At 40.1% G+C, this 25,465-nt stretch overlaps 1 protein-coding gene across 1 annotated transcript; it reads right to left on the bottom strand.

Annotated features, from left to right (window-relative positions):
* Positions 1-2,947: 2,947 nt before the first annotated feature.
* Positions 2,948-23,823, bottom strand: HMGCR (3-hydroxy-3-methylglutaryl-CoA reductase). The gene is given in 20 exon segments (NM_001122988.1): positions 2,948-3,088; positions 3,233-3,387; positions 3,801-3,959; positions 4,044-4,184; positions 4,494-4,664; positions 6,378-6,483; positions 7,207-7,364; positions 7,509-7,667; positions 8,029-8,223; positions 9,453-9,628; positions 9,744-9,991; positions 10,111-10,271; positions 10,691-10,807; positions 10,918-11,024; positions 14,398-14,503; positions 15,407-15,491; positions 16,918-17,005; positions 17,293-17,404; positions 18,744-18,931; positions 23,746-23,823. Coding segments are annotated over 19 exon segments (2,664 nt in total). The 5' UTR covers positions 18,909-18,931; positions 23,746-23,823; the 3' UTR covers positions 2,948-3,033.
* Between the last annotated feature and the right edge of the window lie 1,642 nt (positions 23,824-25,465).

The following is a 25,465-nucleotide window of genomic DNA, read 5'->3' as shown; positions in this document are numbered from 1 at the left end:
GGGTGCCCACACCTGCCTCAGCAGCTCCCAAACCTGCTCAGGAGGAAAAGGACAAAGTGTGTGTGTGTGTGTGTGCGCGCGCGCGCGCACGCGCGCGCACGCGCACCCATTGAGCATTGGGGGAGGGGGTCCATGCACATCATAATGAAAAGGTAATGTTTTTAAAATGAAGTCTTAAAAACTGTCTTCTCTAGGCTTCCAGTACAGAAGTTATGCATTATTTTTACTAACCAGGCAAAGTTCATTCTTAAAGTCAATTCAGGTCCAAGACATTAGAAGGCTAGTTTGAGAAACATCGCTCTTAAAAAAAATTCTTACAATGAACTTACTGCCCTTATTTCAATCTCCTGTACTCAGTGGATTTGTACTGATGTATTTTGCTGTTCCGTCTCCTCCTCTGAGTTCAGACCCTTCAAGATGAGATGTTCTCTTTGGGTTGAATTCTCTTATCCTCTCCTAAGGTGAGGAAAAAATCCTGTGTTGCTACATGCATCTATCTCACTGCTTATCAAATCACCCAAGCAATGAGGGGGTGAAACTCCTGCACAGCCTGCTCCACTCTCTAGGGGGCCAACCAGACGGGACCACATGTCATTTGGGAGAAAAATTCGAAATGACTCTCAAGGATCTGAGCCTTGGTTCTCAGGGATTCATACACACCTGTTCTCCTCTAACTATAGCAGAAGTAGAGTCCGCAATTGCCAGTAAATAGGAATCAGTTTTTAAGGAGGCCAACCTCAGCTATACTAAGCTGTACTCTCCGCTTCAGCTGATGCAGGCTCTGTGCACACCTGCAGTGCCCATGTGGTTTTGGCTGTCCCATCTTGATGACCTCTTCCTCTCAACTGTCACACCCCCAATATCCAAAAGGCGTCCAGTTGAGATGAGAAATCTGAACTCTTCAAATTGTCTAAGCAAGAGTTTTAAGGCATAGAGAACACTGGCCTGCCATTCCTGTTGTAGAGGTGGAGAACATAACAGATTATGATAAATGGTCACAGGACACCTAGTGTGAATTACAGGTTACCACTCTGGCCAGACTTTCAAAGCTTGCAGGTCTCAGGTCTATGGCTAATCCAAACAAAAAAGGTTACTGCTTACACTTATCAGTATCAACTTCCTTTTCATAATTTACTGGAACTGGAAGAAAGTATAACAAAATGTATACAATTTAGTAATTGTACAAAACATTAGTTTAGCAAGATGGTATTGGTTACAGTCACCAAAATGAAGACTCAACATACATTTCACAGCCACTTCCATGAAAAATTCAGATAAATAAAAAGTCACTGGAAAAAGACACAATTGAAGCAATTTAAACTTGACCTACAACAGAAAAGGCCAGTCTTCCCCAACAATAATGCAGACGCAGTCACTCAGAGGCTCTCCTGCTGCCAGGGCATTACTGGAATGTGTCTCAGAGTCCATCTTCTACGGAGCCATCAGCTTTCCAAGACCAACACTTGAAGCATCAGATGTAATACAAAATAAGGAGTTCTTTATTATTTATACAAAAGTTGTACATTTTTAAAAAATTAAGATTCACCAACTCTGCTGACCCCCTGAGGAAGCTTTTATGGGTCCATCAAAGAGCCCTGTGTGAATGTTTCAGTCGCCAACCTCCTGGCCGCAGGACAAGGGACACTCCCTCTGTGGCCATTCACGCGGCACCTTCACTGGCTCGGAAAGCTCACGCTCCTTTTCACTAGGCTTGACAAAGCAAACCAGGGTGTCCTGGACAACATTAAGAACAATTATCTTCTCAGGACCAACCTTTAAGTATTTTACCAGTATGTCAGTTGATTTTTATTTCTTCAACACTTTCAATAAATTCCTGGCACAAGAAGCTTTATTACAACATATACAGATTTCATACAGGCCTTTACAAAAAACTATCTAGATTTTTCAGCTAAATTAAGTATCTTTTAAGAAACTGGGAGTTCCCTTGTGGCACAGTGGGTTAAGGAGCCAGCATTACCGCAGCTGTGGCGTAGGCTACAACTACGGCACTGGTTCAATCCCTGGTCCGGGAACGTGCACATGCCGAGGGTGCGGCCAAAAAAAAAAAAAAAGAAAGTTGGCTTTGCGAAGTGGTAATTTTCTTCCAAACCTGTGTTTTCCACCTGCTGAGTTCCAAGAGAGGTCATAGACTTGTATATCATTGATAAACAGAGCCACCTTCATCTAGGCAATATTAAGAGCTCTTGGATCTTTAATAAAGAGCACAAAACTCTGCTTCTTAAAGCCTTATATGCCGAAAGATATGGCCAATCTAGACAAACATTTATATTTAGACCAGAGTCCTCTCTGAACAAATAACCTGCAGAGATAAATGCAGTGATTTGTTTTCTTGAAAGAGAACTATTTAGCACTGCTTAGTAGCACATTATTCTGTAATCCAGGGATAAGGGCAATTCTTCTCTTGAAGAAAGCAGGCCCCCTTCTGAAGAATCACATTGGCTATCCCCCCCAAAATCAAAACAGACCAGCACCAAATGAAGTATTAGTTTACAAAAAAATAAACTTAGCTCTTATTTCTTAAAGTTCTACAACCCAGACTTAATAAATTAACTATGAAATCAGGAGTTTTATCAGCTACAATATAATTTAAAAATCCATTTCAACCCAGGGTTGGGGGTTGAGGGGTGTGGACAGGAGGAGGGTTCAATCTCACACTGATCACCATGAACTCCATGAATTTTATCACAAGAAAACACTCTTTTCCAGCTGTATTCTCTTGCAGAAGTGTGCGGTCGATTACCACTGTGATGCTCTAAAGGCATAATATCCATGTTGAGGATTTTCCAAAGAGCACAGCATGTAAGGCATGTAAACTGTGTTCAGATCTGAGGAATCTGCGTGGAAAGAAGAACCTCGGACTTTCCGAAAGAGTCAGAAACCAAGCAGTCGTCTCACTGATCACGACTATTCATCCTCAACAAGACACTGCATTGAGCTTTTTTAATTCACAGATTTTTATGTCAGTCCTTTAGAACCCAAAGCCCGTGTTTCTGTTCAGAACTGTCAGCCTATTCAAGCTGCCTTCTTAGTGCAAGTTCCTTGGAGGTCTTGTAAATTTATCTTTGACCTACAGCAGAAAAAGACAAAGTAGGGATATACAAAATGTCAGGAATGCAGAATTTTAAGTTGGGACTTGTATCTGTGAAGGAGGTTTTTATACTACATATTTTAAGTATAGGGAAAACGTGCCAAAAAAGTCTTGAAGGCTTACCTGTTGTGAATCATGTGACTTCTGACGAGATGTCCAGCTGCCAAAGCTGCCATCAGGGACAACTCCCCAGCCATCACTGTACCGCACACAATTCGGGCGAGCTGCCGGGCGTTTTCCCCAGGATTGTCTTTGCACGCTCCTTGAACCCCTAGCATCTGCAGCCAGGGACAGACAGGGCAGGACTCAGCCTTCAAGTTACAGCAACAACTTCCTACTGATGAACTGAAATGAGGGCCACTACAATGGCGTTAGGAGAGAAGCACGCTCCGCTGGAGGGACTACATTTCCAGGTCTGACAATGGATCCACCGCAGTGGACCTGACGTCCACGGCCTGGCTGGCAGTGCCCTCACCCAGAGCAGATGAACACTCGTCTGCTCTCTTAATCTGCTTCCTCAATTTACTAAGCCTGTGCCTGCCCGATGGCTTAGGCTACTGGGAAGCAAGAGAGTGAAAAGATGCCCGCCGATCACAGAGGAGAGTGATCTGTGGATTCAGGTAGAAACACAGAATCCCAACGAGTCAGAACTGGGCCTGAGGTCCCTGGAGTCTGGCCCCACAGGTCTTACCTGCAAACAGGCCTGCTGAGGGAGCAGGCTGGTCCCCCCGCCCACGGTCCCGATCTCTATGGATGGCATGGTGCAGCTGATGTACAAGTCTTCATTTGTGGGACCACTCGCTTCCATTAAAGTAATACAGTTGGAGCTGCCAACGTTCTGTGCCGCATCCTGAAAAAAACAGAAAGGCAAAATAGAAAACTTCTCTCATTTAGAACGATGAAAGACAAGAGAGGTGGAGGCTGGAGCCCTCACCTGACCACAGGCAATGTAGATGGCAGTCACGATGTTGGCTGCATGGGCGTTGTAGCCGCCGATGCTCCCGGCCATGGCCGAGCCCACCAGATTTTTGTTAATGTTGACCTCAACCATCGCTTCTGTAGTAGTCTTTAATACCTAGAAAACAGAGGTGTGTGCATTTTATGTCTTCCCCCCGAAGATCAGGAGTGGGTTACCCAGATCTTTCTGCACCTCCAGAAACAAGGGAGTTTAGATGCGGCCCATGTCAGCCCTGTCCTCAGTAAAAAGTATCTGTAAGGGTCGTCCTGCCACCCACAGACCGGGAAGATGTGACAAAACGGTCATCTTTAACACAGCGCTTGCACCCTTACAGTCAACTTTACTTAGAATGTTAATATGCCTTTCCCCCCCACTTTTTAATCCATTGAAAGGTTAACGAAATTAAAAATTCACCCAATCACTCACTTCTCTGACAACCTTGGCTGGAATGACAGCTTCACACACAACAGACTTTCCTCTTCCCTCTATCCAGTTTACAGCAGCAGGTTTCTTGTCAGTACAATAGTTACCACTGACTGCCAGAATCTGCATTTCAGGGAAATACTCATGAAGTTTCGAAAGGGCTTTCTCTGTACCCTATTAACCAAAAACAAACAAAAAAACCTACATTAAAACACAGTCAGTTATAAATCAGAGGTTTTATCTGTATCTAATAATAGCAGTACTTCTAAATACAATTACTATAGTTCAGAGAGATTGAGCCCCAAAATAACAGCTGTCTTATTAACCATTACAGTGCCTAATTTCTCAGCCAGGTACAGGTTTCTCATGTTTTTAGATAGGAAAATGAAGTAGAAGGGTGGTTGCTAGGGGCACCCTTTGTAGTCACTGATGAATAGTATGATGAGAATATACTAAAAATACTCAATGAGAATATAATACTCAAATTCATGTCACCCGGGACTAACTCAATCCATGACCCACATGTAATAAGCTCCCTCTTCTAGTTATTAAATTGTTACGTGAAAGCCAAAGTTGCAAAGCCTGGTTAAGAGAAGTCAGACATTAAAGTAAATCTTGTGGTTAATGGAAAGGCATTAGGATTTACATAAAATATAAACAAGCCTTCCAATGACTTCCAATTCAATTAATTCAATTCACATCACTTCAAAAATCCAAAACATGCTTTTTGCAATGAAAAAAAAAATTTTTTTTAGTTGTGGAAAAATACCTGTAACATAGAATATACATTTTCAAGTGTATAGTCCAGTAATATTAAGTACATTCACATCGTATTGGAGTAACCAATCTCCACAACTCTTTGCATCTTGCAAAACTCAAAACTCTATAACCATTAAACAACTCCTCATTCCCGTCTGCCCCTAGCAACCACCCTTCTACTTCGTCTCCATGAAGTTAACTAATCAAGGTAACACAGAAATGAGTCATACAGTACTTGTCTTTTTGTGACTAGATTATTTCACTTCGCAAGTGAATCGCAAGGCTCATCCACATATATGAGCATGTGTCAACCCTTTCTTTTCAGGGTTGAATAACATTCCACTGTATATACGTACCAAGCTTTATTCATCTGCTGATAGACATTTGGGCTGCTTCTAGTTTTTGGCTGTTGTGCATAATGCTATAAACATGGCTATGCAAGCATCTCTTTGAGACCCTACTTGTGATATACCCAAAAGTGGAATTGCTGAATCAAAGTAATTCTATTTTTATTTTTTTCAGGAACTGCTATACTGTTTAATGGCAATTTTTAAAGCTTATACATTTAGTCACTATCCTCTCTTTCTGAGTAGTTCTTATAAACAGGTAAAACACAAGCAGCCTGACCAATTGACTTTAACATTTTACATTTCTGTCTGGTAAAGAGCAAATATCAGCAGAATAAAATGTAAGCTATATACAATCTTCTTATAAGGAGATACTTAAAATAAAGGAACTATACACATATGAACTTGGCTTCTTAAATATGAGTCCTAAAGTCTCTGGAAAAGGTCAGCTTTCAGGTTTTATAGGAAGCACTAACCCCTAGATTCTTCCCAGCCCTTCTGAGTAGACCCAGAAATTGTATAATGCTAGGTCTAAATTAAACATGTCAAATACAAACAACATCAATCAACAAATGCCTGATTTATATAAAATGAGTTGCATGAACTAATATTTACCTTTCAATAAAAATCTTTCAGTCAGTCAACTCTTTGAATAAGGAGTGTATATATAGATGGTACAAAATTCAAAAGTACAGGAGGAGGGCATATAGTAAAGTGTGAGCCTGCTGCCCTCTCCAGGGACAATCACTCCTGCAAGTTCTGTTAGTCTGTCCATGCTCACCTTCGAAATCATGTTCATCCCCATGGCATCACCTGACCTGGACTGGAAACGGATATAAAGGTTGCGTCCGGCCACACTCATTTGAAGTTTCTGTAGACGAGCAAATCTGTAAACGAAAAAAGCAGACTTCACTATTTTTTTTTTTTTTTTAAGAAAATGGAAGTTATCTTAAAATCCAGTTTAGGTGGTTCATTTTATATGTAAGAGAAAGCTCATGAAGATTACTTATTAAATGAATTTTCTTCTTTAATTAAACCTATTAATTGGAATACTACTTCAACTCTGTCTCATTATCACATGTACAAGAAGGGAGGGCTGCAGACAGTACTTTCATCATAAATAAACTTTAAAAGCCCAAATAAAAACAAGCATATAAGCTTGAACTATACTGGGGTTATCATTTGTATTGATTCTACTTCTTTATAAACTTAATGTTCTATATTCAAAGTAAATCTACTATACGAATATTTACTTCTCTCCTGCTTGGAAAATACTCTCAGGCAATTCTGCCCCAGAGAAAGTCTATGTCAGAACTCTTCTAGGGCAAAGTTACTGCCTAATCAGAGTGAGTCTTGGAAAACCAACGCAAACTTACAAGTGCACACTTTTTTTCTAATTCACCTCTATGGAGGTATTCATTTGTACCAATATTTTGCTCCCTCCATCCCAACCAAGCATTCATATTACTCGTTTTGAATGAACAGATTTAAAGCTGATATTTTGTTCTGTCATCTTAAGCAGGCAGTATCTTAACAGTTATGTTAAGCCATCACAGAAGATGGCACTGGTTCTGAAGTGAACACAAATGTACATGTAAACCCACACACACCTGCTGGTGCTGTCGAATGCCTCCTTTATCACTGCAAACCCTTCAGGTGTCTCGAGCCAGGCCTTTACTTCTGCAGAGTCACAAGCACGTGGAAAACGTACCACTGGGCCACGAGTCATGCCATCTGCGAGGATTCGGCTGCTGGCGCCTCCACCAAGCTACACAGAGTATGTCACAAAAGCACATATTAATCCTGAAAACAGTGCTGGCTCGTCTCAAACGCTGTCTTTGACTGTCCCCAGATCTCCTCTCACTGCCTAGAGTATACCTTAAAACAGGCAAATGCATAAATGCCAACTTACACCAATTGCTCTGCAGCCTCTATTGGTGCTGGCCACGAGGCAACCTTCTGTTGTTGCCATTGGAACCTGAAATTCTTTTCCATCCAAGCACAGGGGTCCTGCCACTCCAACAGGGATGGGCATATATCCAATAACATTCTCACAGCAAGCGCCCATTACCTAAAAGGAAAGGTCAGGTCCTGAGTGAAAAATCTACACATAGCAAATAAACAGCCCTTGTCATTAACAACTTTCTTCGAACTTAATCTTTTAGAGTATTTTTCAACCAAATTTTTAATTTACTCTTTACATGTTTTGAAAATACTAAAATCTTGAGTAATGACTACAAGTAACAAGTGGAAAAATTTCTGAATGTTGATAACCCATAGCATAAGCACAATACAAAATTGGAGTAAAATGGTTTAAAACAAAAAACATTTTATAAAACTATGTAGTTACAAAAGACGAGTCAAGAAAAAGACCAAAAAGCTAAAGACTAAAGCTAGAAAGGAAATGTGCTCAAATCAAGAAAATAACATACCAAGGAGTAATTATAGTCTCTGTAGGGTAGATACTGGAGGGAAGAAGGTTCTGGAAGTTTTTTGGAAAGTAACTGTCGGCGAATAGATACACCTCGTTCATGGGTTTCCATCAAAGTTTCCAATTTGTAAGCTGGGATATGTTTAGCATTGACCAACTGGATGATCTCAGCATCACTAAGGAATTTTGCACCTTTCTAAAGAAATGGAGGGGAAAAAAAAAAAAAGGTAAGGGAGTTGATGGAAGGAGATGAAAAAAAAGACTTGAACCATACTTCATATCATCCATAATAAATAAACCATTTTAATACAAACAGTGCTGTCAGGAGAACTAAAACATAAGTACTTTAAGAAAACGAAAGGAAGTTGGAATTCTAAAGACGATCTGAGTAGAAATAAGAACATCAAAATTAAAGAAAATTCTTTATAAAAATGTGAAAACTAACATTAGACTAAAACACTAAATTTTGCAAGTGACATTAATAAAAGGAAAAAACCTCCCTATTTAAGATTCTGACACTGGAGTTCCCGTCGTGGCTCAGTGGCTAACAAACCCGACTAGCATCTACGAGGACACGGGTTCGATTCCTAGCCCTGCTCAGTGGGTTAAGGATCTGGCGTTGACGTGAGCTGTGGTGTAGGTTGCAGATGCGGCTCAGATCCTGTGTTGCTGTGGCTCTGGCGTAGGCTGGCGGCTATAGCTCCGATTCGACCCCTAGCCCGGGGAACCTCCATATGCCACGGGTGCAGTCCTAAAAAGACAAAAAGACAAGATTCTGGCACCCATCTGTTAGTTTTGTTAACCCTGTATACAGCAAGACAGTTGGTACACATCAAGGAATGAGGAAAAGAATAGTGATAAAGAAAAACAATCTATTCTCACTAATATACACATAAGTTGAGAATGAACCAGAGTAAGCAGGTATGGATGGAACATAAGAGTCATCCTAAAACATGAGTGGACTGAAAGAAAACAAGCCTTGTGAGTATCAAGCTTACTTTAAAAAACAAACAAAAAAACCCAAACTCTTCTTCTAGTTCTGAAGTTCATTTCTGTGTTAAAGCCTTCCTAGACCTGAACACACATACAAGAATATAGCAGTTGCTCTTCTTACAATAACAGTAATAAAGTAGAAAGAATGTTAACTCTTAAGTCAGTAAATCTTGGACTCTTGATCCCAGCTTTACCATTTCCTAGATCAGTTACTTTTGGACATATTTAACCCTCCTGGAGCTTTCATTTTCTCATCTGAAAAATGGACATAATTCCACCTGTCTTACAAGATTGTAGGGAATAAATAAGAGCAGTACCTGTAAACCATGCAACATGGTGCCTAGAACTTACAGTACTGAGTTGCTATAATTTCCTTCCTTATTTAATTAAAAAAACTCCTTTTCTTACAAAAACTTTAATTTATTTTCTCACCTCTGCATTTCCAAGTATCTGTAGACATTCTTCATTAGGCCGAGGCTCCGAGGGAATCTGGATCTCAGGTTCCTGCATCTCTAGTTCCAGCGAAGAATCAAGTGTGGAGTTACCAACCACAAACGTGGGTCTGCTTGAGGTGTCAGTTTCTGCCACCAAGGGTTTTATAACCTCAACTGTTCAAAAGATTAAAAGAAATCTCTTAACGCTGAACTAAAGTTTTAAAAAAGACCTCAACTTCCTGATGAATCAACACTGGAAGAATGGAAAATGAGGAGAGTACGAAATCACCTTTTCTTTCTCTGTTTATCCTGGCCTCCTCCTCCACTGTGTGGAATTTCTGGTCATTTCTGACCAGTGTTGGTTCACGTCTACAACAGTCATCTGTGACTTTCTTTTGGGTCACTACCGGAGATGTGATAGGGTTTTTTAATGAGAGTGTAGATTCCGTCTCTGCTTGTTCAAAGAAGATATACTTGACAGCCAGAAGGAGAGCCAAAGTTAGGGTAATAACTTGTTCAATATCCATGCTGATCATTCTAAATAAAAGAGAGCAAATTAAAATGTTATTACTCAGAAATATAAAAGGCACAACTTAAACTTTCAGGAGCATAGCGTGTTATGATTAATATACAACAGTAGGGCTCAGGGAACTTACTTAGACAGATAAAACTGCCAGAGGGAAACACTTGGTTCAATTCTCTTGGACACATTTTCATCCAATCCTAACGAAACCTTAGAATTGTCTGCCGTACTGTTTTGAGGAGAAGGATCGGCTATCCAGCGACTGTGTGCGTGAACAAGAACCAAGCCTAGAGACTGAAAGAAAAATTCAAAAATCATGTTTTCTCTGTTTATCAATGAAACCTTGACTTCTCCTCCTTAGCAACTGGATAACCAAACACTATCTCCCTTCCATGACCCTCCCTTACCATGAAAAGAAAGCCCCAGGTTTGCTATGTGACTAATAACAGCCCCTCTGAACAGCTGAAAACACTACCCCCCCCCAAGAGGAACGGATTTTCAAAGAGATATAAAGTGGAGGAACTTGAAAAATCTATTTAGGGGAGAGAGAAAACCAGGGCCCTCCAAGAAATGATACAGAAGGGAAAAAAAAGGAAGAGGAACATCAGTGAAACAGTCAAAAATTACAGAACGATAAGCTTAGAAAATAAAATTGAAAAGCAGCATATATTGGAACCAAAGATACTGAAAGGAGAATAAAACCATGTAATTACCATAATTATTTTAACTCTCTGAGTAACAGGATTTGGTTTATTTTCTTCCTCTTCTAAAACTCGGGCAAAATGGCTGAGCTGCCAAATTGGACGACCCTCGCGGCTTTCCCGAGAAAGCTACAAAGTAAGTCAGTGTTACGTTAGAAGGTACTGATTTTCTTTAGGTGAACTAATCTAATGAGAAGTGTGACTCTTCTACTAATGCCAATAGTAGGAACTGCCCTTACCTCTAAAACCAAGGACACGCAAGCTGGGAAGAAAGTCATGAACACGAAGTAGTTGGCGAGAACTGACATGCAGCCAAAGCAGCACATAATTTCAAGCTGACGCACCCCTGGTTAGAGAAAAAGTTAACATGTTGATTAGTAAAGTAGTATTTTGTCTTTTTAGGGCCACATCTGCAGCATATGGAGGTTCCCAAGCTGGGGGTCCAATCGGCGTTATAGTGGCCAGCCTACGCCACAGTCACAGCCACACGGGATCTGAGCCACGTCTGCAATCTACACCACAGCTCACAGCAACACCGGATCCTTAACCCACTGAGTGAGGCCAGGGATTGAACCTGCATCCTCATGGATGCTAGTTGGGTTCGTTAACCCCTGAGCCATGACAGAAACTCCCAATATGTATATTTTTGATGGCAACTATATCACAAGGACTTTTCCTCTAGGCAGACGACTATGTGAAAGTATTAGCATATTAAGCTCTTGGCCGACTAGTGGGAAAAAAATTAGGAAGTCAGAGGTGCTGCAAGGCCTAAGTGCACAGAGGAATAACTTCCTCGAGGACAAAGCCTGCATCTTGTCCCGTGTCCCCAGTGTCACACTGCCAGGCAGGGCGGTGTTTAACCCATTTGATCATCCCCTTTTATCAAATGGTAGTACTCTGTTTTGAGGTAGGATATCAAGGACAGGCCACTGTAATGGAGCAAAGGTCTCCCACCCCATTTTATTACTGATTCAGTCCCACTCAACAACACAAAAGCAATTCACCCGTGGACCAAGGACTTTGTGTAAAACACTGCCAGCCATGCCATTCCTGATATAATATCATAATAAACATTTCATGTGTACAACAAACTCTAAATTCAGTATAACCTCTATGGTATCTATTGATGCTCTTACAATTTTGGTTCATTTCACTGATCTGAGAAATGATCTAACACAAATGCAAGATCCAAATTAACAAATGTTCCACTACACGATGGTGAAGGTATCATTGGGTGATATTCTCAGACAGAAAGGAAGAGAGATGGGAAAAGATTACCTAATCCCATTCTCTCGCTTTATAAGTAAACCTTAATATAAAACATATTTCTGCTGTCATTCATATTAAATATAAAATAAAAATGTTCTGAAATACAAATAAAACTTGATTCCCTTTTCCTATAAAAACTGCCAAGTAGAATAACACAAAAAACCCTCAACATTGTATTTCATTTTCTGAATTGTATGTCATTTGACTATATAATAGAAAAAAAGCATACATTGAAAAAACTCCACAGCAATTACTCTAAAATGCCGAAAACCAAGAGAATACAAAATTACAATACCAAAAGCATCCTCCATTTATTTATTTGTTTGTTTGTTTGTTTGTTTTTCTTTTTAGGACTACCCCTGTGGCATATGGAGGTTCCCAGGCTAGGGGCCAAAAGGGACCTGTAGCTGCCAGCCTACGCCACAGCCACAGCAAAGCGGGATCTTTAACCCACTGAGCGAAGCCAGGGATCAAACCTGCGTCCTCATGAATACTAGTCAGATTCATTTCTGCCAAAGCATGACAGGAACTCCCTGCAACCTCCATTTAAATAGTAGCCAAATATAATCTTTTCAAATTTGAGACTACTGAAATCACAAACCACACCTGACCAATGCTTTTACCACCTGGCTCTCTACCCTTTCCCAACAGTAACTACCGTTGTTGTTATAGGTTCTCCAGGCATTCTTTACTCTGTCCCCAGATAGTCTCTCTGTGCCACTTCAGCACTATAAGCAGACAGCACCAATCTACATACTTCCAAGAAGTAAAGACTTTTTCCTTTTTTTACTGGCTTTCCAAACAGTTACTTTCTACCCTAGGCCAAATTCCTAATTTTACCATTTCTGTACAGCTGTAAATGTCTCCTAGCTGGCTTCTCCAATGACAAAACTAATCACTTCCTTTCTCCACTGTTCTGACTTGTCATAACCAAACTCACCATCCTACCTTCTACATCAGTTTCCAATGAATAATCCTTGGTTTCACGGCCCACTACCAGTTCCGAGCTAATCTTCTCATCTTGTATATACTTTTCTGCTTGAATAAAATCATATAGGTATATTTTCACCTGATCAAAAACATTTTTCTGGATTATGGCGGCCGTTACATGACTACGTCTCTGTCAAAACTCTATACCCAGGAGTTCCTACTGTTGCTCAGTGGGTTAAGAACCGTATCCACAAGGATGCGGGTTTGATCCTTGGCCTTGCTCAGTGGGTTAAGGATCTGGTGTTGCTGTGAGCTGTGGTAAAGGTCTCAGACGCTGCTCAGATCCTGAATGGCTGTGGCACAGGCTGGCAGCTACAGCTCCGATTCGACCCCTCACCTGGGAACTTCCATCTGCCTTGGGTGTGGCCGTTAAAAAAAAAATTTTTTTTTTGGTCACATCTGCAGCATGCAGAAGTTCTCAGTCCAGGGATCAAACTCAAGCCACAGTGGTCACAATGCTGAGTCCTTAACCACTAGGCCACCAAAGAAGTCCTAAAAAAATAATTAAAAAAAAATCTTTGCTAAATTAATTTTGAATGACAGGTTAAGTAACTGAATAAATAATAAAATTGCCCTCAGAAAGTCAGAAGAAACATTATATACTTAATATACTATCTAGTGAAGAGACCTCAACTAATGACAACCAGCTACTCTCTTAATGTTAGATAACTTACCTCTGAAAGAAGGAAACTTCTTATTGAGGGCCCTAAGAAAGCACCAGGAAATACACTAGAACAGGAGTTAACTAAGCGTGGCCTTCATGAGAAAGCCGTGAAGTCTAAAGTCTAGTCTTAACTGATTAGGAAACCTTGACAAGAGCATCATATAGCCATTCTGGCAAATTTCCACACGAGGCTGTAATTTTTGTCCTACATAATGGAGTCCTATGTTTGACATTTCACATTTCATTCTCTGCTTTCCAATTAAGAATGAAGAAACGATTGTTGCAGCCAATGCTGGCCAAGTGTGAGGAGGTACTGCATACTGTCTGATTGTATCTTCCTAATCATTCTATTAGGTGGACCCAACTTAGAGCTGTCCAACTCCTGACTTCTGCTCTGTCTCCTACATGACAATTAAAACACAAGGAAGGAACCAAGTCACTAATTTAATCCAGGCAAAGTAGGAGCTGGAAGGTGCTTTCCAAATGAGCCTGGAATACAAACTTGGTTAAAAACCAAACAAAAAAATAAAACCATCATAAAGTCATCCAAAAAGAGTGGAGCACAGAAAAAGATAGCAAGAGTGAAAATAAACAGTAACCTACCAAGTTTTCACTAAAGCACACAGACAGGAGGTCAGACAGGATTATGTCCACATATTCAAACAATTAAAAAAATTTAAGAGTAATGCCTGATTTTTAAGACAGAGTGTAAGAATAATTGATACAATCCAATCTTTTTTCTTTTTCTCTTCTTTTGCAAACTTATTTTAAAATATGTTAAAAATTGCTTACAAACCTGACATGGTGCCAACTCCAATCACAAGGCATTCTACAAGAGCATCGAGGGTGAATGTGGGACCTAAAATTGCCATTCCACGAGCAATATTCTCCCTTACTTCATCCTAAAACACAGGCCAAATATATCAATGAGGGCAAGGTACAAAATAAATTTTTTAAATGTTAGAGAGCATCCCAGGGCTTCTACTAAATCTAATTTACTATATTAAGAATAAAATACACAATATGTTAAGATTAATAGGCATTCCAGATACAAGGGATGCTAATAATTTGGAGGAATAAAAAAAGAAGAACATGCACTGATCTCCCCATCCACTGAACGAAAGTTCTTAGGAAGATTCCTTTGGGGTGGGACATTAATCCTGCCATTTAAATCCCACACAAGTAAATCCTCCAACATTTTATACTTTTGCTACCATTGAAATAAGTGCTTAGTTGCAAATTTTTTGATATCATGTTAGTAATATGAAACCCAAGTATCCTTGTCAAAATGCTCCAATCATCATACTCGTCAAATACATAATCAGGACAGAAGTATATGAAAGTTTATCCTCAGATACTCTATTATTCTAAAATGTTAGGTTCTTTAAAGTGGCTAATGAACACCAAGATAAAATTTTAGATGGGCAATAATGCCAGTGTTCATTCAAGGGGTTCAGAAGTCAGTCTACCCTGAGAGTCTTCCATTACATCCTGCCCGTTCTCTGATAGGTTGAACTAGGTAGATACTCTAAGTTACTCAAAAGACGTGTTACCTTAGGCTCTGAAATCTTCAAGAAGGAAAATGGGGAAGATTCCAAATTCTAAAAGATGTGGAATTACAATTGAGTTGTAAGATAAATCGGACAGTTCCTAGGGTATTTGGGAAGACCCGTCTTAGGACGTGACCAAATTGTGGGCAACTCCTAAATCTTGGATTGTGAAGAAACTCTACTTATCCTTCCAATTAATGTCAACAATCTGAAAAAAAAAGAATACAACTGACATTCATGTCTTATAAATAATACCTGTGAGTTGGAGCTGAGGGCAAACTTTGCCAGTGCACTTGCTCTGGAAAGGTCAATCAAAAGTAGGAAAAAGGGCAGAGCTTCACTAGAAAAAAAGAAAAAGAAAACAAGATGATCAGGTATGTTTAACAAAACAAAAAAAAATGTCACTTAAAGAATTCCTTTCTAAAACAAAACTCTGCCCCATCCCATAGGCTGTATGAGCTCTGGCATGTGTATCTTTCTGCAGACCAAGAAGTACACCCTATACTCCTTCGACATCCTCAAAGCTAAATATATTAGATGCTCAAAATATTTACAAATATTTTTAATGTAAAAAAGTAAATACATATACACAGAAACACCTTTTGATAATTTTATAGCAAAAATATCATCCTTAGGAAAAAAATGCGTCCATGTGAATTAAATGTACGAAAAAGTGAAGTTACAGGTATCCCCTCTTTTTTGAAAGTTCGTTTTATGCCCCTTCACCTTTATGAAGGACTTATATTAGTACCTGTTTTCTCTAACCAAAAGGAATTTAAAGAGAATTTTCAATTTTACCAAAAAAAAAAGGTGAAAAGTAAAAATGGCATCCAGTGTTTCTTTTACAGGGAGCTGTCACAGAAGCAGTGGGCACCTGGAGCAGAGAAGCAAGAGTGTCACTGCTCAGGACCACATTCAGCATCTCAGCACCAAGCCGCCAGAGCTTTGAACTGTGTCTCTGAGCGCCTGTGCTTTATCTTGTGCATCCACTAGCAAGATGTGTCCTAAGGTACTTGCTTCTTCACTTAAAAAAGGTTTCATAGGAAAGCTGTACTTTCAGAGAGCAGTGGAAACCAGCAGACTATATACAATTTTTTTTCCATTAATTACTACTTGTGGAAGGATAAACAACCTTTCAGGAAAGTTAAATGCCAATAATAGCCCTAAAAGCCTACATAGCCATTGTTTTCACTCCTAGGAATGCATCCTAAGAAAATCACTAAATACAAACAGAAATTTAGCTACAAAGACATTTATCACAGTCTTGTTATTAATGGAGGAAATTAATTAAGCTAACAGTCCAATCTAGAGGAGTAAGTAAATGAACTACAATATAATCCTACAGGGGAACACTAGAGAGCTATTAAAAATAACTTAGTTTAGCCACACCCATGACATATGGAAGTTCCTGGGCCAGGGACTGAATACAAGCTGCAGCTGCAACCTATGCCATAGCTGCAACTTATACTAGATCCTTTAAACCACTGCACCGGGCTGAGGATTGAACCTGCACCTCTGGAATGACTCAAGCTGCTACAAATCAGATCCTTAACCCACTGTGGCACAGGAGGAATTCCTTCAATATATTTTGAAAGAAAGTATATTTATGCTTTAGGAATTCTCTTGTGGTGCAGGTTAGGGATCCAGTGTTGTCACTGCAGCAGCTTGCGTTGCTGCTGCAGTGCAGGTTTGATCCCTGGCTTGGGAACTTCCACAGGCTGCAGACAAGGCCGAAAAAAAAAAAGCATATTTTGCTTACTACTTACTTCAAGCCTGTCAATTCTTTATCTAGGAAATGGATAACAACTGTACTGAATACAAAACTTGAGAAAATTGTGAAGAGGCCGGCAATACCTAAAATGACAAAATTCAACACACTGAAAAAACTTCATCCTTTATTACACACATAGTAACATACAGTTGTATATAATACTCTGAAAGTAATATTATTTTCTCCAGATTATTAAGGTCTCAGAAATAGCAGAATGTCTAATTCAAATAAAAAGAAATGAACTACTGAATGCAGGCAGCATACTTTAAGCAACACACACATTTCTACTTGGGTGATTTAAACAGGTCAATTTCCATAGCAAATCAAAAATTTGATAGCATATCAAGATATGAATGTATAAAATGATTACCCAAAATATATTTTGATCCAAGTTGACGTAAATTCTGAAACTGGAAGTAAATATACAGGATTGCTATGCATCGTGTTATTGTCAGAATTATGATGTCACTGCTCAAAACATCCTTCGGAGAAAGACAGAAAAGAAAAATCCCAATCAAATATAAGTTCTACTTGGTATACATCATTAGTTTAAATATCATCATGATAATAATAGAAATTTAGGTGCAAGCCCAACAAAATATTAAAATGCAAATCAAAAGTTAACTCCCAATTTTTAAACAACCTAATGTTTAAGCCAATCATTTTTCACTGTTAATAGCTATCATGAAAAGTGTCCATTACACTTATATACCATAGGCAAAAAGAAAAGTATTTCCAGTTCCTGTTGTGGCGCAGTGGTTAAAGAATCCGACTAGGAACCATGAAGTTGCGGGTTCGATCCCTGCCCTTGCTCAGTGGGTTAACGATCCGGCATTGCCGTGAGCTGTGGTGTAGGTTACAGACGCGGCTCGGATCCAGCGTTGCTGTGGCTCTGGCGTAGGCCAGTGGCTACAGCTCCGATTCGACCCCTAGCCCGGGAACCTTCATATGCCACGGGACCAGCCCAAAGAAATAGCAAAAAGACAAAAAAAAAAAAAAAAGTATTTCCAGTGCATTTCCATACTATATAAGTAAATGAAAATGTGAGGTAAGTTTATGAATACCGAACTAAAAATTTTACTCTTAAATTTTTTTGATTATATTGTCTCTAAAAGGAGCTACTCTTTATTTTTATTTTTATTTTTTGTCATCTAAAATGTTTATTTATTTATTTATTTATTTATTTTATTTTCCCACTGTACAGCAAGGAGATCAAGTTATCCTTACATGAATACATTACAATTACATTTTTTTCCCCACCCTTTGTTCTGTTGCAACATGAGTATCTAGACAAAGTTCTCAATGCTACTCCGCAGGATCTCCTTGTAAATCTATTCTAAGTTGCATCTGATAAGCCCAAGCTCCCGATCCCTCCCACTCCCTCCCCCTCCCATCAGGCAGCCACAAGTCTTTTCTCCAAGTCCACGATTTTCTTTTCTGAGGAGATGTTCATTTGAAAACACTCTCTGACATCAACATCATGAATATTTTCTCAGATCAGTCTCCCAAAGCAATAGAAATTAGAGCAAAAATAAACCCATGGGACCTCATCAAACTGAAAAGCTTTTGCACAGCAAAGGAAACCAAAAAGAAAACAAAAAGACAACTTACAGAATGGGAGAAAATAGTTTCAAATGATGCAACCGACAAGGGCTTAATCTCTAGAATATATAAACAACTTATACAACCCAACAGCAAAAAAGCCAATCAATCAATGGAAAAATGGGCAAAAGACCTGAAGAGACATTTCTCCAAGGAGATACTCTTTAGACATTAAAAATGTAATTTGCTTTAGTCAGAAATCAAATTAATTTCACAAACCTCTTCAAACTTTGGACATTCATAATTCCAACCACAGATCTTATCGTTACCAGTAAACATGTTCATGGACATCATACAGATGGTCAGTGTCACTGTCCCCACTATGACTTCCCAGGGATGGGAGGCCACAAAGAGGCCATGCATTCGGAAGAGTCTTGACAACATTGTAGCTTCAGAATTCTTGGATCCTGGAAGGCATATAAGGTATAAACACTTAAATACAGTTTGCTGTATTTTTAGTTGAAGATTTTAAGGAAAAGTGCATTGTAAACCCTGCTTTTGTATGCACTGTCTTGCACATTAAGAATACTATTTGAACAAAACACTGTAAACCAGCTATCATGGAAAAAATAAAAGTCATTTATTTAAAAAAGGTATACTGTTTGATAGTATTTGAATAGTATTTGATAGTGTTCCTTATAATTCTGGAAAATAATTCTAAAATTAAGAAGACTGTTTTACTCACAACACTTAAAACCTCTGTTATGCACCAGCAAACAACTTAAAGGCAGCGCTTTCTTACCAGTTGTATGAATTTAAGTATTTAAGATCAAACCAAAGAAATATCTCAGCCCCTGATATTATCTAAGAAAGAGCATTAAAGCAGAAAATAAAAGTGAGAAACAACCATTCATTTTTTTCTGATTACCCTGACATAAAATGCATATCAATACCTTCTTCACTCTTTACATTCTAGTTACACAAAAGACAAATACCAAACAATCTACTTGTTGAGTGCCCTCCTGTAAATCATTATCTTAGTTTATAAAGCTCCTCAAGGGCAGGAGTCCATTACCCTTTTCCATTCCAGACCATACATGGCATAGTATCACTAGAGAAATGATACTTAAGAAACCTTCCTGATGTTGCTGTCACTGGAGGTCTTTTCCCAAACTTTAACAGCTAACAAAAATTCTACAACAATACCAGAAGAGGATGGCTAGTCAAAGCGGATGTCTCTAGCATTCAAATATTCCCAACAGAACACATGTTATTTTGGTCTAATGACTACCGTGACTAAACCACCCCATGTCTGCTGCCTAAATGGTAATGTTGATATTCTGATTTTTTAAAAATCGAAGTCACTGATCTCTAATATAGGAACTTGCAAGCCTTACTTATACTAAAATGAACGCTTATAATAAAGCATGTTAACTACCCAAAAAAATAAGATTTAAAAAGTAACCCCACTAGGAGTTCCCATCATGGCTCAGAGGAAAAGAATCTGACTAGTATCCCTGAGGATGCAGGTTCGATCCCTGACCTCACTCAGTGGGTTAAGGATCTGGCGTTGCTGTGACTTGTGGTGCAGGTTGCAGATGAGCCTCAGATCTGATGTTGCTGTGGCTGTGGCACAGGCCTGCAGCTATGGCTCCGATTTGATCCTCAGCCTGGGAACTTCCATATGCCACATGTGCAGTCCCCCCCAACCCCAAACAAGACCAAAAAAAAAGAATTCAAATGAATTTCACATTTATGGTAATGACTAAGAAAGTGATTCATTTATTGAGGAGAGAAAATAAAAAGGCACCAAATAAAAGAAAACATTAATAAAGGGTTATAGGCAAAAGAAGAGTAGTTTTTAGGATCAAAACCATGACTAAGTGTCACCTCTCATTGTATCACTCAGTGTTCTCTATTTTCTCTGCATTTCAGCCACACCAGGCCAAATAGATACCTGGTTTCCAAACCACAGGTTACAACCCTTTATTGGATCAATTATATCATGAAATCAATTGTGTGAGTCAGAACAAACATTTTAAAAAAAAATAGGAAAAAAAATAGCTGTGGGTAAGACATGTGGTATGGCTAGGTATTATTTCTTGAAATGTTACTTCTTACTGTGGGTCTCAATTTTAAAAGGCGGGCAGTCACTGAGATGTATAAATGTGGCAGGCATTTGTTTACTTATGCTTTTTCAACCTTTCTCCCTAGTCCTGTTCCTCATTTCATCTTCTGACACTTTGCATAAATATATATATACACATACATATATATGGCACTTGCTCAACAAATACCTGCTTAATTAAAAAAAATAAATTCTTAAGCTACAGTAGCATGCATTTTATTGACACACCTTGAAACAAACCTAAAGGGCACTAGAATATGGATTTAACTCCCCCCGCCCCCCCTTTGAGCCTCCCAGTTCTGTGCATTCAGAGAACCTATTAAAGGGAGATGGTGTGGGGAAGTGAGGCTACATTTTGTATACTATCTTAGAAATTAACGGTAACAAAAAATACTATGTATTAATCAGCAAGGACTTGGACTTAAAGCACTGGAGATTATCATCTTAGATGTGGACCCTTCCTCACTTCAACTAAAAGCCCCATAAAAGCCTAGATTTTCATGATAGCCTTCTATCATGAAAACAAAACCCAAATAGAAACAAAACAAAACCCTATAAACTAATCCAAATGATCAACTAGCAATGTTCCAGAAAATTAATTAACTAAAAACACATTTTGAAAGTAGGTCAAATTTCTAACACTCCCTTCTTCCAAAACCCTTGTCTCAATTTAGAATATTTCATCTAATGTATTCACTATTAAAAAGTTAATTCAGTTGGACTAAAATCTGAACTACTAGCAGGAAGGCAACCCAATTTGGTCAAATAGGTTTAGCATTATTAATATATAGTTATATATTAGGGACATTATGTTTTCTCTCAAAAGCTTTAAGGTAGCAGCACTGTCAATTCTGGGACATTTCTTTCTTAGGTGTAAAGTTATCTTTGCAACATTCAGGGAAAGATATACACATGATCCCTTGAACCACCCCCAAACACAGAGCAATAAATACATTTGGAAATACAAAATGAGTAACCAAATACACAAAGGTGTGTCAAAGTAACCATAACTGCACACAATCTCATTTCTCATGGGTACCCTCCCTAGTTCCCTGTGATTGTGCAAAGCATTTAAATGCCATAGAATCTAATCTTCCAACTTCATCAGCAGTTTCAAGTGGCGCCAGACGGCTACAGGGACATCCATCTCACACAAATTCAAAAAACAATACTTAGGCCATGCTGCAATAAAAATAAATTTTAGTTTAAAAAAATCAAGCGAGGCAGTGCATGCCTTGCTTATTCAGACTGAAGTATGCTACACATTTCACAGATTATTCAAAAGAATGGATACTTTAAATTGAATCCTCCAACTCTAACCCAATATGCTAGGAAAACCACCTACTATGGCCAAATGCAGAAAAGGATGCCTTGGCATCCCACTCTAATTCATTCCCCCCACTCAGCACTCATTCCAGTGTTTGATTATACACTACCTTACATTGTCCTCAATTAATTGCTGTGTATGTTTTGTCTCTCTGAAGGCAAGAACCATGTCTTATACTGAGTCATTTTAAATTTCAACAGGATCTAGAATTCTCCTGTTCAACCTAGTATCCTAGGGGAAATAAATTCTCTCAGTGGAATCAGGAAACCGGAATCTACACCCAGTTTTATGACATGGAACCTCTTTGTGAGTAAGTCATATTTTTTTCTATGCACTTAAAAAGCTAGTGCTCCAGAGTTCTTTGACGAAGAAGTATTAAGTGAGCCATATGAAACTGCTATTTTTGCAGGGGGAAAATGGACACATTTCAAACATCAGGAATTTCATATGGTCAACCTAATCAGATACTGATCTAAGTGGTTATTGCTCCATGATATAGATCACGCAAGAATAAAAAGAACACATGCATACATGTGCACATGCGCACACTATCTTGAAATGCTCATGCCACCTCAACAGTTTTCACATGTTAATGATGTAATCTTTGCACATTTTTTAGTTTTCATATTACTAACTCCCATTTTTCTTTACTGCCAAGTTTATCACTAAATGGAAAGACACTACCACAAAGGAGGCCCTCAAAATCCAGTCTATCCCCAAAGTACACTCTGGGCCTTTGCTAGATTACCTCTAAATCATAAAATGTCTTTCACTGCACAGAGAGAAAAATAAATTCACGAGCAAACAAAAAATACATTCTCTACACTGCGGGATCTGAAATTATACAGAATTTATTTAGAATGGCCTGGAAATTAATGTTTCCCATGACTTCTCAGGACCAAGTCTAAGAAAGCATGTCCTCAAATCCGAAAAATCTCAAACGACCATTTAAGATGGAGTACATCAACCTCTTCCTACTGCAAAAATTGTCTGTTCTATTTTTGAACCTCCAAGGTATGTTTATCCTATTCAAAACCAAATATTTCCGGAAAACCTACTAGGTTTGGACTCAAGGAAATCAGCACCAAGGAGACTCTGCCCCTTAAAAAAAAAAAAAAAAAAAAAATCCTTTAGGATCCTTTGGTTGAGTCTCTACATTGGGCTCTGCATCCTCTCAATCCGTTTCTCCTGGAAATAACCGGGTGCATGTATGCAGATCTAAGGTTCTTTCAGACTCTGAGCTAGTCAGCATCATTTACGGGAAAAAAAGGTGCTGACGAACAGCAGCGCCAGGGCGTGAGCCTGGTGTGAACAGCACAGCCTGGGCGTGAACGCCCACACCTGACGGACAAGTCCTTTCCCCGAGATGCGGGCTCGGTTGTCCCGCAGCCCCCAGTATTTCTCGAATCTAGGGAATTCCGAGGTCACCCTGCCTGGCACTCTTTCCGCCTGGCGATCGTGACCCAGCGGCCAGCACCGCCGACTTCGGACAGAGCCGACTAACCCGGCCACACCCCGCCGGTCTACCGATGGTGACGGCAGCCCCTCGGAGACCTGCCCGCCTCACCCCCTCCGGCCCAGCCTGGCCAACGGGCTCCCCGGCATCGGTGCCGGCCGCGGCTCGGCCAGCTGCGCCTCAAGGACGTCTCCTCGCAGTCCCCGCGGGGCCGGGCTCCACTCCGGGCAAACCCACCAGCACAGTTCCCCCCGGGTCTGCAGGAGGTGCCGGCTGCCCCTTCCCAGGGCTGGACGGAGCTCGAAAACCTCCACCAACACGACCCTAATCAGCTCTCACCTACCGCCGCCCCGGCCACCGCCCTCCTCACCTCCTGGTTTCACTAGAGGACACAGACCCGGGAAGCCGGCGCTCCGCCCGTCTCCAGTCAACGGAGACGCGGAGCGGAAGGAACCTTCGTTGTACGCACGCTCGGAACCGGGCGAGTCTGCGACCAATAAAGAAGGATCGTCCGATCGTCTAGCCAATCATCTGGGGGTTGCTCGGCCTGACGGCGCTACGTCACGAACGGTCGCCTTAACAACCGCCCATAGCTCTCACCAGTGCAGAGAACTTGTACCGCACCATCTCTCACCACGGCTCGGCCAACCAATAGCCAGTCGAGTCCCAGCAACAGGGTCTGCCTATTGGTCAAAGAGACGTGGGGGCGCACGCATGGAAGCTGTCTAGGCGAAGACGATAGGGGATCTGGCTGGTGGAGTGTCCTACAGCCCAGGACCTGACCTGCGGTCACCCCGCCTGTGAAAGTACTATGGGAAGCAGTAGTAGCGAGCAGAATTGGAGCGTGCAGATAAACGCAGGGTCAGGTCAAGGATAGAAAACTCAATTACTCAGTGGAGAGTGGTGGAGGGAAGTGAAGGTGGCTCTGAAAAACGGTGTTATAAAAAAGGGAAGGTGGCAGAGAAGTTTAACCCAAATCTCAAGCAGACCCATATCTGAAATCTAAACCAACATTTTACTGTGACTTACCTGTTACTATAAATAGTGTAAATGGCTCCAGTCTTGAGGTCTCTGTCTCATTTCCTCCCATCTCCTTCTCTCCTTTTCTCCCTCTCTCCCTCCAGTGCAAGGCACTGGTTACAGATTTGAAATGTGCCTTCTTTGTCTTGTCTGCTTTCCCCTTGCCCCCTCCCTGCTGCAAGCCTTTATTATATCTTGCCTGAAATAATGCAACAGCCTCTCCTAACTGGTCTCTCCACTCTTAAGTGCTTCCACCTTCCAATCCTATTGTTCTGTAGATCTGCCACCAAACCATGGAGAGTTGCTCACAGTCTACTGGTTTAAAGAATCTGGGAACCCCAGTATGGCCCCACCCCATATTTCTTGTGTGTCTCTCACTGTGTCAACCTGAGTAACTGACCTCTTTTCAGTACATTCAGTACCTTTTTACCTCCCTCTTTATGTTCTCTTTGTTTGACGTAGATATGCCTGCACATTTTAATTGTTGAAATCCTAACTCCTTCAAGGACCATTTCATATGTCACCGCTTTTCCTGATTCCATCAGATACATATCATTCTCCCTACTGTAACCACCATTAACATGTCCATATTCTGTGACTTGTCTTAATAACTTTTTATGTGGAAATTTCTTAAGAGCAGGAACTGCAGTCCACTGAAACTTGAAACAGTCCCTGATACATATTATATACACTCAGTAGGAGTTTTAATAAACTTATCTTACTAAAATCTCATAATCCCTAGGAAATAGATAATATTTCCATTTATAAGGAAAAAGAGTTTGTTAAGCAACTTGCTGTAGATCACATAGGATAATAGTTGAGGAACTTGGGATTTGAACCCAAATCTAAAGCTTATACTGGTTCCACTATCTTTCACTGCTTTGGTATGGGATCTTTATTCATAGCTCTTTACCAGATACTTTCAGCTGTTTTCTTTTTTTTTCTTTTGTCTTTTTATAGCTGCAACTGCAGCATATGGTGGTTCCCAGGCTAGGGGTCCACTTGGAACTGTAGCCACTGGCCTATGCCACAGCCACCACAATGCCAGATCTGAGCCGAGTCTACAACCA

Source organism: Sus scrofa, chromosome 2, assembly GCF_054392235.1.
Source record: "Sus scrofa isolate SSC_HxYL_T2T_F1_AM1 chromosome 2, Sscrofa_HxYL_maternal_Yorkshire_Landrace_v2.0, whole genome shotgun sequence".
NCBI classification, from domain to species: domain Eukaryota; kingdom Metazoa; phylum Chordata; class Mammalia; order Artiodactyla; family Suidae; genus Sus; species Sus scrofa.
This window is presented reverse-complemented; position numbering and strand designations above follow the sequence as displayed.